This window comes from Centruroides vittatus, unplaced genomic scaffold (assembly GCF_030686945.1).
Source record: "Centruroides vittatus isolate TY-2023 unplaced genomic scaffold, ASM3068694v2 contig_453, whole genome shotgun sequence".
Taxonomy (NCBI): Eukaryota; Metazoa; Arthropoda; class Arachnida; order Scorpiones; family Buthidae; genus Centruroides; species Centruroides vittatus.
Window position 1 is genome coordinate 1,086,937 of NW_027122249.1, and position 12,343 is coordinate 1,099,279.

Below are 12,343 nucleotides of genomic sequence, written 5' to 3' on the forward strand. Positions count from 1 at the left end.
CTTTTTGTTGTTGTTTATTGTTTATTTCGGTTAAAAAATTCGCGGAGTCTGCAGAGAAATTCAAGATGGCGGCCGGAACCGCGGCCATCTTGAATGCAGGGAAAAATTATTTCCCCGTCGCAGTCTCCGAAGTAGGGAAAAATTTCCCCGGCCGCCATTTTGGATTCTAGGGTAACATTAACCAAATAATATTCGTCAATTAACTTGCCATAAATTATGTCAAGTAACATAACAATGTTCATTAATTCACAATACTAAGTAAGAAATATAATTTGCTATGAAGACGAAGCTAAAAAGTGTACTGAGTTAGCATGTTAGACTCAATGCCGTATGTTATCGGGCTACAATACTGATAAATTATGAAACAATTTGGTACTAGATGGAGACGTTAGGCGCCATCTCTCAATAAATTTAATAATTATAATTTTTAATTAAATAATTTATACTACTAGAAGAAAAGAACCAGCCCGTTTCGGAACTCTAATCCGCAACTATTACTTACTGTGCAGATATGTTGCCAATTACGCTAACCGGACTTCTTCTTCTAGTACATATAACATTACTTTAATTATTTAAATTATTTAATAAAAAGTTATATTTATTAAATTTATTAAGAGGTGGCGCCAGACGTCTCCCTCTAATACCAAATTGTTTCATAATTTATTATTATTATTATAGTCGATATCTATCCCGATAACATACTGTATTGGTTGGCTGGTAGTTTATAATGTATCCGGTTGTAATGTTGTTGTTTGTTTTTGATAAAATAAAATATATTTATAAGAAATTCATGACCATCATAAAAAAAAATTATTTAATCCAGGACCAACAGCCATCTTGTAAATTCTACAACAAGACAAAAACAATGATGTCACTAGTGGAAATTAACGTAAAGAAAACAAGATGACTGAACTAGTTAAAATTCTAGCATCGGGAGGAGTGAAAAAGTAGTTAAAAACGAGTTCAGATTTGCAGCATAGCTAGATTTAGCAAGAATTCTGCGATGATGAACACTGCTCAGGTTGGTTTAACGGTTGAAAGGAATATGTTATTTTAAAGTTCAAGATAAGGGTAGTTAATTACTTTTTAAGGATAGTTAAAGGAACTGACTAGACCTACTTTCACCCATTCCCAATGTAAATGCCAATAAGCTTCAAATTGTATTGTGATTCCAAAACAAAAGCTCCGTCTTGATTAGATTGGGTCAAATGTCAATGTTATTGTTTGATTGTACACAAAATAATGTTTACTTTAATGTTTAATAACTATTATAGGTATACCTCACCGTAGGTCGGTAATTGGTTCCAGGAGAGACGACGTAAGTCGAAATTACTTGTGTAGTTACGACTTAAGTCGAAATTACAGTGGAAAACGCCAATAATGAGTACTTAAAGACCGCTAAATAAGACGACAACACAGAAACACAGATGTTTTCATGTTTCGTTCTCTAGGATTTATGATGATTATATTAACATTTACTGTAAATGTACATATTTTAATGTTATTTTATGTTTTTTTAACGCTATTCTAGTGATATTACGACTTCAATATTTGTGGCGGGCGGATGTAAAGTAGAATAAAATGACTTAAACTTGATTTTTATTTTTCCATATACTTTTTTGACAAACGACGTATAATCGAGAACGACGTAACTCGAGGTATACTTGTATTGTCAAGGGTGATTTGTATAATTTCACTTTTAATTTTTTGCAATATATTCAAGATTTGAAAGATAAAATACTTAAATTTAAAATAAAACATAAAATAGAAACCAACATATCAGTGAACAGCATCATGCATTAACAGCCATAAGAAGAGTAACATGCTTTCAATACTGGCAAGACATGATCTCTTTAGCATTGCAAGAAAGCACGGCATGCAAAAGGATATAATAATTGTAATAACTACAATAACACAATATATGCTATCCGTTTTTTTATGTATTTAATCACGTACTTTTTCAAACCTTTCACCCCGCAAACAATTAAAGGAAATACAGTAACTATATTTGCGATCAAAAATGAGTCAATTTTAATGCCTCATACTGTATGCTGCGTTTCATTTGGCATATATGGTGACTCAATTATTTAACATTAGTTTCAACTAAGTATTAGAAAAAGCTGAGTGTTTCTTTTAGTTAAAATAATAATAAAATTAGATATCATCATGTCCCACTAAGCAGACAAATATTGTAGCAAGTTAAACCTACATTCAGCTGGCTTGAAAATTGTTTCGTTGTTAAATTGGTAAAAATACTTTTGGATTGCTGAAAACTATTTCTGTTTATCACTTTGTGAAACCGAGAAACCTCACTATGTTTCCTATTGATCAGTACAAAGCTATCAATAATTTACTAACTACAGTATATTTAATTAACTATATAATTTTACGACTAATAAAGTTTGATATATTAAAATTCTTTGAAGCATTTCATATATGAGAATTTTTGCAAATGCTTTATATTTTTTCAAAGAGTTTTTTTTAAACAAGAATTATTCTTAATTATTGATATTTTTTTCTAAATCTATATTATATCAAATCATTGATATACAATATTTTTATCAATAGATTCAGTTTTTTCAAAAATAAGAAATATGATATAATGTAGACTTTAAAGAAATATTAATCACAAAAAGAAATTCTTGTATAAAAAAACTCTTAAAAAAATAAAGCGCTTGAGAAAATATCAAGCATTTGCAAAAGTTCTTGTATATGAAGTGCTTGAACAAATTCTTCTATTTCAAACTTTGTAAAATATACAGTTTATATACAAGATTTTTATGAAAAACTTGAGACTTTTTCAAATACTGTATTTATTATAAAGTTTGATATAGAAGTATCTTTTCGAAGCTCAATTTTTATAAGATCACAATATACATGATTATTTTTTATGCTTGATATTTCCTCAACGATTTGATATTCAAGTTTTTTCAAGCGCTTTTTTAAGGAGGCGGCAAACTTCAAGTTATTTTGCCGCCCCCTTAAAGTGGGGCAGGCCCGGGGCAGGCCGCCCCTGCCGTCCCCACTACGCTACGCCACTGCGCATGAAATAATAAAATCATGTGTCTGATTTTCACTTTTATTTTCCTAGTTGTTTTGTAAATAATACGACAATGTATTGTTCTCGTGTCAAATTTGAACCTTCAGCACTTCCATCTTAACGTTTTGACATTCTTCCAACCAAATAAATCTACAAAATGTTCTTGTGGATATGTGTATGAATGTTTTGGAATGTATTTCATTTAATCTCAGAATGTAAAAAATTAAGAAACAAAATTTATCATGTAGGAGCAGATCTGATAAAAATTTCATTCGTTATTGCTCTTAAAATGCTTACAAAATCATCTCTACTCTGAAAACTAAGCTTCTTTCTTCGTTTTATAATAATTAATAATCTTATAACAGATGACATCACACAATTTTATCTTTGAGCTAGCATATGTTTTTTTACACATTAATATTTTTTTAAACAGAGGTTTTGATCAAAGATAAACAAAATTAGTTCTTTAAAGCTTTTTATTTAAATTTTCTATCGGTGTATATTTGATAATTGACCGATAACTTGATGCTCCCATTTTGTACCAATGTAAGAAAAGTCCAGAAAGAGACCTTGCCATATTTTTTATAAGATGTAATAATGTTGTAGAATTGCACTGATATAATTTTATTAAATATTATTTAGTATTAAATTTTATTAAATATTATTAAATATTATAATATTATTAACTCTATAATTTTATTAAATAGTAGCTTATAATAATAATTTCCTTGCCAAATTTTCGTACTTCAGTACTGCGATCAAGTATCGTCAATTTGTTCGATAAGCTGATATTTAGTGTATTATTCTGGAAGTTAACTGTTGAAAATAGCAGAACATTACATGTTTGTAAATGTATTTATTAAATACTGAGTCAAAATAACTTATAAATAACAGAATAACACACGATCTTCATAAATAATACTTTATATAACACATTCGAATTATTTCTTATACTTATCTTACTTTTTTCGCTTATTAACAAAAGTAATGTTACTAGGTTTCATATTCCCTCCTGTATAATACTAATATCTAGGCCTATCTGCATTCATAATGTATATTCTATTGTTAAAGGAGATAATTCATTATTAAATTATAAATATGTAGTTTTAAATTCGGTTTCATGCTGTAATTATGATGCACGACACGAGTATTAATCGTAGGTTGATGACACCAGGTTAGTAAGTAACATTACTACAGCAATCGTTAAAAAATATGTCACAAAAAGTTCCCCAGCTTTACTCATATATATAATAATTACTTTTATTAATTAAAAACAATGACTAGCAAACTAGTGTTGGCTCAGAACAATGTGAATATGACTCATTACTATTATCTGATATTCTGTCTCGGTTTTATATGATATAAAGTAATTCTTTGCAAAAATAATAATTTTTATAGATAGAACTTATGGTAAATTAAATATTAATTAAAATAATTATGTTACTTCCGTGTAACCCTTGAGTAACATTGAAATGTTAGATACAACTTATATCAAATCAAATCAAAGAATATATATATATATAACGAATGAAATATATATATAATGTCCATTTTTAGTAAATAATAGTTCAAAAAAAAGTCTAATTCCGTCACGATTATCCTGAAAACTGAAATAAACACAGCTTTTAAAAAAGTATTTTCTATTGAACTCTACATGGCAATCAATGAAGCAATTTATATTAAGGTCACGCACTATGTTGACACTTACACGATTAGGTGACATAAAAATTTCAGGCTTGTCTGTATAAATGCTAACAATTAGCAAAATATCCTTAAAATCTGCTTAGAAATTGAGAGTGAATGAATCAGTGAATATTATATACGAATGAGAATTTAACGTAGGTATACTTAAGATGAAGCGTGATGTAGCATTTTAAAATCAAAAAATCCCCGTGCCGATTTTTATAGCTATTAAACTTTATTACTCGCGCAAGATAACCTGTTTTGTAAAATTGTGTCGCATTTAATTACATTATAAATCATTTTTCTTTGTAAGAATAAAAATTATTTAAATATAAGATATAATACACTGTAAATTTACAAAAACAAAGAATATTGCAAAAATATTTTGAAGCCTTTCACATGCTTATTCTTCAGTCAGCACGAAATTATCACTAGCGGATCTTCTCCGCCTAATGTGCAAATTAAGTGTTTTAACTTGTGGAAGACACGACATATTTTTGTGTTAGTCTTTACTTTTTTTTAATGCCACAGACAGTTTCATAAAAATAATGGTCGTTTTTGCCGAATTAGTCGTGTTGGAATGTTATGTTATATGAATTTTTTTTTTATAAACAACATTCCTGAGTGAATGTCCGCTATTTACTGATGTTCGCTATTAATAATATAAATTGAATTGTAATTGTTTTTTAGTATGAAAAACATGAATATAAATCAATTTATTTTTTGTTTAAATTCTAGCAATCATCATAACATAACCTAATATTACCATTATTTTTCCAGCATTTTTCTTTAAATAAATGTTTTTTTCAAAAACATTACGCCACTCAATGGACGAAAAAAGTGATACCAGTTCCGAAAGTGGGGACATAATGGGTGTGTTTCAGGTAAAAGTAATATTTTAAGGAATTGATCTTTTGTAGAAGGAAATAATTATCCAATGTTTTCAAAATTACCTTGACAATAATAGTACTACTTATTTTTATTCAAAGTCGAGTTTATGTTTATATATTTTTCACCTGTAAATAGAACACGAATTCCTTTTAGATATAACCTAAGTCTAGTCGCATGCGATGACAACAGTAAATATTTTTTTATATAAGAAAAAATGGACGCAGATATACTTTAAATAAATTTTTAATGAATTTTAATTTGATAATTACTAATCCCAAGGATTAACCCGTTCGGTAAGATTCAGGTAAAAACATACCAAAGATCAAAAATTGTCAATAAAATCTCTAATTAATTCAAAAATTTAAGGTAAAATTTCCTCTAAAGTAAACATCATGTGTTTACTATAATTTGATAAAATCTAAACACGCCATTGGATACTATTAAAAAGAACATTTACACTGTAATACTATGAAAGTAGGTATTACAGCACAGCAAGAACGTATTTCCTAACATACATACACTTTACAACATAATATTGTATATACTATATATGGCATATAGACACAAGTATTAGCATACAATGGACCGTAAGCAGACTAGACATCCATACGATTCTGCTAGTGTCTTTTCTCGATTTTTGTTCAAGTAAGTAGGATTTAAGTTTATTGATTTTGTATTTAATTGACTCTTTTCGCTTTCGAAGGAAAAAACATGGTTTTTCTGTTCTGCATGTGATATGAAATGCCTGTGATTTGCAATACGAAAGTTTTTTTATATTCGAGTTTGGTGGAGTAAATCTAAAAGTAAATTTTTTTGTGTTGGAATAAGGACTTCTTCCATATAATTTAAGTGTTCACTCATATTTCTAAGTGGGTGTTAACATAGTTTAACATACAGTACATTCGGAATTCGCACACAGAATTAGACAGAAGAAAATTATTAAAGTTTTTCTTATATTTTCAATAGCGTATACTAGAAATAAGTAGGCAAAGTTAGTAAATCTTATTAGTAAATTATAATTTTAAATATATGAAACGGCATAAAACATGATCTCACTCTTTTATAAACGTTTATATATAAGAAAATTGATATATGATCTAAATAATGAAACAGATGTATATTATTCTCTGTAAATAATTATTTTTTTGCAGCCATAGTCATTTTCTTTGTCTTCGAGTCGAATAGACTCATATTTGAATTTATCATCAGTGAAACGGGGCCAACAATGTTTGAATACATAACGTCACTAAATACTGTTAGTAGGGATTGCAATTGCTGGATCCCTCATCCAGCAATCCAGCTGGATCCAGCAAATTCCTCAGCCTGCTGGATCCAGCACCTGGTGCTGGATCCAGCGCTGCAGATCCGCAAATACTCAACTAATTTTTTAAATAATGGCGCAAAAGTCTACGTTGCCGCTTTGCTACGTGCGCTATCGCTCAGCGGCAGGAGTGACGTTGCCGTTCAGTGCGGCACGTGCTACACCCCCCTCTCTACACTGCACCGCCCGCCTTTTTGCCTCTGTTGATCTAATTGCCAGTTGACTTTCCGCTCTCGCTAAATAAAGTGTCTTCACGCTAAATAAAATAAGTAACTCCTTTCCTAGTCCTGGTGCATAATTCTAATTTACGGTCAATCGTTCCGTCAATGAATCACGTGACGGAACGATTTATGATTATTAGATGACCCTAAAACCAACTAACGTAGAGGCAGAAAGGGCTTTCTCCGCAGCAGGATATATATATGCAGTTCATTAAGAAGTAGGTTTGGAGACAACACTATTAATACCATTTGTTTCTTGAGATCCTACTTCCAGAATAGTCCAAAAAATAACAGAAGTGATTGATTTAATTTTATTTAATCCTTTAAAATACTTTATTCAAGACAAGACTAATATTTTATAACTTATACTCTAATTATATTAAGTAAGAGGTTTTAACTTTTACTCTGTTAGTGGTTAGTGGGCTACGCTAGGCAATTTTATTGTGAAAATTAGCGAGAAACTGAAACTACCTAGTTAGTTAAATAGTTAATTAAATTAATGAGTATCAGTATCTTAGATATATGATTAATGATTGTGATAATAATAACTAACTACTTGACTACTACTAATTACTTACTCACTACTTTACTAACACAAATAGTTAAATTAGTTATAAATAACTACAGACTGATATGTAGAGCCTATATAAGAAAACTGGTAAGACTGATAGCCACTTAGCCACTGATTATCTGTCCTTACATTATTATAATATATTAATATAAATTAATTAGTAGAATTGCCTTTGCTATTATTTAACTTAAAGATTACATTATAATTATAGTCTAACTTAACATTTAAAGTTAATTATCTCTATCTGAAGTGTCAAACCGAACCAAAGTTAAGTTTACTACCTAAATGTGTAAGAAGTTTTACTGATTTATAGTGACCAGTCTAAATAATAAAAGTTTCTTAAGTATTTTAAAAAATGTTTTATTTCTTTAAAAAAACCATAAATTGCTGGATAGATAGATAGATAGATATATAGATAACACTTTATTGCACCAAAAATACATCTGCGCTGGATCCAGCTGGAATAATGTTGGTCCAGCAAAAATCCAGCTGGATTGAAAACACTGCTGGATTGCAATCCCTAACTGTTAGTTAATCTCTTGCTGGACGCTGAAAATTACCGGATTTTCTCACGAATATAGCACAAAAATAAAGGCCCACTTCCTGTGGAAAGCCCTTCAGGAAAATATTTTTCGTCTTGGAAGAGCACCATGTGTTACTTTGCCTCATCCCATTAATCTGAAACCTCTCCTGTACTTCTTTAAGAAAATGAAAGTTTCGTAAGCAATCACCACACTTTTTATTAAATTTCATAAATATATAGGTTCTTAAGGGTAATAGAAATCAGCTTTGAATTACGTCTTCCAGAAGTTCATATCTTGTCACTCTTCTTAGGTTGCAATATTTTTTGGTCCCTCTAAATTTCTCACTCACAATCTCATTGTCAGCATTCACAATATATCGTATGTACTTAAAAGACACAACAATAATTTGCAAGTATAATGAATTGACAACATGCTTATCAATTAGATGAAATGGATACACTTATTTAAAATATGGCTCACATGCTTTAATGATAAAATTATAGGTATAATCAATGACTAATCGTTTCTACATTTATCAGTTAGAAACGTGTTTCAGAACTCTAAGAAAAATTGGCCTTCTGGAGATTTCAATTTCTTTTTGTATCAAATTGCACACAGCTCTGTTTATTTTCTTTTACTGGCTAATTGTGATTTTCAATAATTTGACTTTAAGGTTTGATGTTAAGCAAACGTGTAAAAACAACTCAAAACATAAATAGATTGCTTCTGAAATGATATTAGCTGCAGAAATCCAATTTCTAATTAGCAAGATAAATGGTTTAAAGATACGGTCAATCCATTATTAAAAACATCTAAATGAATATTTTAAACTCTTCCATAATTCGCAATTTAATTAATAGTTTATTGTTGGAACACTAGCTTATCTCGGGTCGTATTGTGAAACAGCTCTAACCAGAGGATGAAGTTTATTCAATATAATATATCAGTTGATATTTTCCTTGTTGATAGGACTGTCTTTTATAATATATTTGTATTTTCTATTAGTAAAAATGCATTATTGTTTTATGATTTTACTTTATAGTAAAAACATTCGCAATAAAATAGCAGTGTTATTTTAAAATTATACACTTTCGAAGTCCGTTATAACCGGACTAATTTTGATAACGTATATAATAAACTTGGTAGAATCATCTCGGCATTCGGATAACACTATAACTTACGTTCGGTACAACACCGCTGAAAGGTTGCCGTCCCTGCTCTACACTATTGTAAACAATGTAATAAATATATATACAACTTAATAACATGACAAAATTCATAACAAAGGATTTATATTAACTGATACTGAGAAATATTATACAATTATCTTGACATTTGAATACAAATGAAAAAAAAAGAGAAAAATGATCACATTAATAGAGAGATAAAATGTAGGGGAAGCAGATTAAATAAATGATTTCAGATTATGATAAGGGTATTATTTTATATATTATCTCCAGACTGTTTATAAGAACTGATTCATATAAACACGCAATGTTTACACGCTTCTGAATTATGTCTTTCATGTCTGCTTTTTAAGTTATAAATATGGCTCTTCGGTTTATTGACCCAGATCATTGCTTCAATAAGTCACTGTTGTCATGCTATTTTCATTACACTTTGTATCCACAAATTTGAATTCTTTCTAACTTTGCAAAATTATCTCTTTAATTCTTCATCCCATCAGTGGCCGAGTGAATAAAACAACTAAAATTTGAGAAGTTTTTCTTACTCCTTTTTCTGTTGTAGCACTTTCTATTAAGCAGGTCGTGAGTTTATTCAGTCCAACGATGGGGTGCGTAGAGAGAGGATAGAGACTCAATATTGTGTAGGGAAAACTATATATGGAAAATTTCAGTGATTTTGAATCATACATATTCGAACCCGAGTCTTCCAGATTGATAGGTTTACACCTTTACTATGACTTTCATAAAAGAATTAGTTAAAATTGTCTTATGAAAGATCATTTTGTAGGCGAACTTTAATAGCAGTACATGATTTCATAGCTAAGAAATGAGCTAGTAACTTCGAGTATTTTGCGGTTATTTTCACGTATCTATCTAAATAAGAGGTGATTTCCAATGGAAAGTGGTTCGAAAAATTACACAAGCCTACAAAACAATTTTTTTTTTTTTTGGTGCTTAGTATTTTAGAACTGATTTTAGCTATATTTGGGTCGCTCGAATCCAAATATGAAATCAGTTTTTCTCTATCAGTTCTACTTTTTAAGATCAGTGTTTTTTTAACGTACAGTGCTACACGAAATGTGCAGCTCTAATTCCAGTTTGTACAGTTCTAAATCACATATGCAAGCATTGATTCCTATATATTTTTCTCTTATCTGCTACCGTTCTTCTCTCAAGAAGACAATCTTGTGTTTTGTCTCGAAATTAGAGGACTCAAGGAAAAAAATGGGTCTTCTTGAATATTTTTCAGATAATTATTCAGATATTTCCTATTTATTGACAGCTCAAAACGAAGTTTGAAATGTGTCCTTCTACACAATGGGAACAAATATGGTTCAATACCAATTGCTCACTCAACGAAAATAAAAGAAGAATATAACATCATAGCTTTGGTCTTGAAGAAGATAAAGTTTCATGAACATCAATGGGTAATTTATGTAGACTTAAAAATGGTAAACTTTTTCCTTGGACAGCAAATTGGCTAAAACCAATATCCTTGCTTCTTGTGCCTCTGGGATAGCAGAGACAAAACATACCACTGGGTTAGAAAAGAGTGGCCTAAGAGAGAAAACATGGATGTTGGAGAAAACAATGTCATTAACGACCCCTCAGTTGAACGAGAGAAAATTATCTTTCCTCCACTGCATATCAAGCTAGGCCTAATGAAGCCGTTTGTAAAGGCTCTTGATAAGAACGGATCATATATAGCAGGCATGGGCAAATGCGATTCTTTTTTGAGTTACATGCGGCTCTTGCTGAAAGTGTTAATTTCTGTTTTTTCTTATTATTTTTACAAATTTACTTTTATAATTTTGTGAAAATATGTTTATTATAAAAATTCAATATTTGTTTTATATTATATTTATATTATATAATAAAATCGTTCGCCTTACCATACTATCCTCCACGACAGTACAGAACTGCGGCTCCCATGCATTTTTGAAAACCTACATTTCGGCTTCCACTGAACTCTTGCTTGCCCACCCCGATATATAGGGAAAAAATGCCTCAGTTGAGTATGGAAAAAATTAAAGCAGGAATATTTGACGGCCCACAAATAAGACAACTCTTTAACGATCCCGCCTTCGTAAATTCGATGAATGAAGCCGAGTGAAAAGCGTGGACTTCATTTGTTGCAGTTGTCAGAAATTTTCTAGGCAAACACAAAGCTGAAAACTCTTTTCAACTGGTAAACGAAATGCTTAACAGTTTCAAATCCCTTGGGTGTAATATGAGTATTAAGATGCACTATTTACACAGTCACTTAGACCGTTTTCCTGAAAATTTAGGAGACAACAGTGAAGAATAAGGTAAAGGATTTCACCAGGATATTAAAACTATGGAGGACCGCTACCAAGAAAGATGTGATACGCATATGATGGCAGATTACTGCTGGAGTTTAAAAAGGGACTGCTCCAAAATACATTCACGAAAGACACGGAAAAGCAGCTTCTTCAATGTGTAACTATTTAGTTTTATCGATGACTTTTTCCTCTATCTTTGTATAGAATAATACTTGCATCGTATAATAATATAAATTCCACGTTTAATTTTTTTATTCGATCCATGGATTTAACTTAAGATATTGAAACGTGTATTTTGTTAAAATGCTATATCTTAAAAGTTAGAGATCGTAGACAAAAACTAATGCCATATTTAAATTCAGGGCATCAAATTCATATCAAATCAGCTCAAAATACCCCGGCACCGAAACTACTGTTGACCTGTGTAATCAATCATAGCAGTTTCTATGTCTTGGTGTTATTTATCAATCTAACTAATAAATATTTATAAATTTAAAACATGTCTCAGTTTATCGATAGAAAACGTTTATTTAAGCTAATGTATTCTAAATTTATGCAATTTAGATAAGATTACATAATGTAGGTTAATGCTGGAATTAATC

At 30.1% G+C, this 12,343-nt stretch overlaps 2 protein-coding genes across 2 annotated transcripts in view; one reads left to right on the forward strand and one right to left on the reverse strand.

The window, feature by feature from the left end:
* The window catches only part of LOC136977327 (ATP-binding cassette sub-family C member 4-like), a 231,954-nt gene that overhangs the window by 90,812 nt on the left and 128,799 nt on the right, over window positions 1-12,343 (reverse strand). The gene's annotated exons all lie outside the window — the stretch shown is intronic.
* Window positions 6,195-12,343, forward strand: part of LOC136977328 (ATP-binding cassette sub-family C member 4-like) — a 31,993-nt gene continuing 25,844 nt past the window's right edge. Inside the window, exon 1 of the mRNA XM_067272796.1 lies at window positions 6,195-6,259. Within this exon, the coding sequence (XP_067128897.1) occupies window positions 6,195-6,259 (65 nt within the window). The remainder of the gene's footprint in view (window positions 6,260-12,343) is intronic.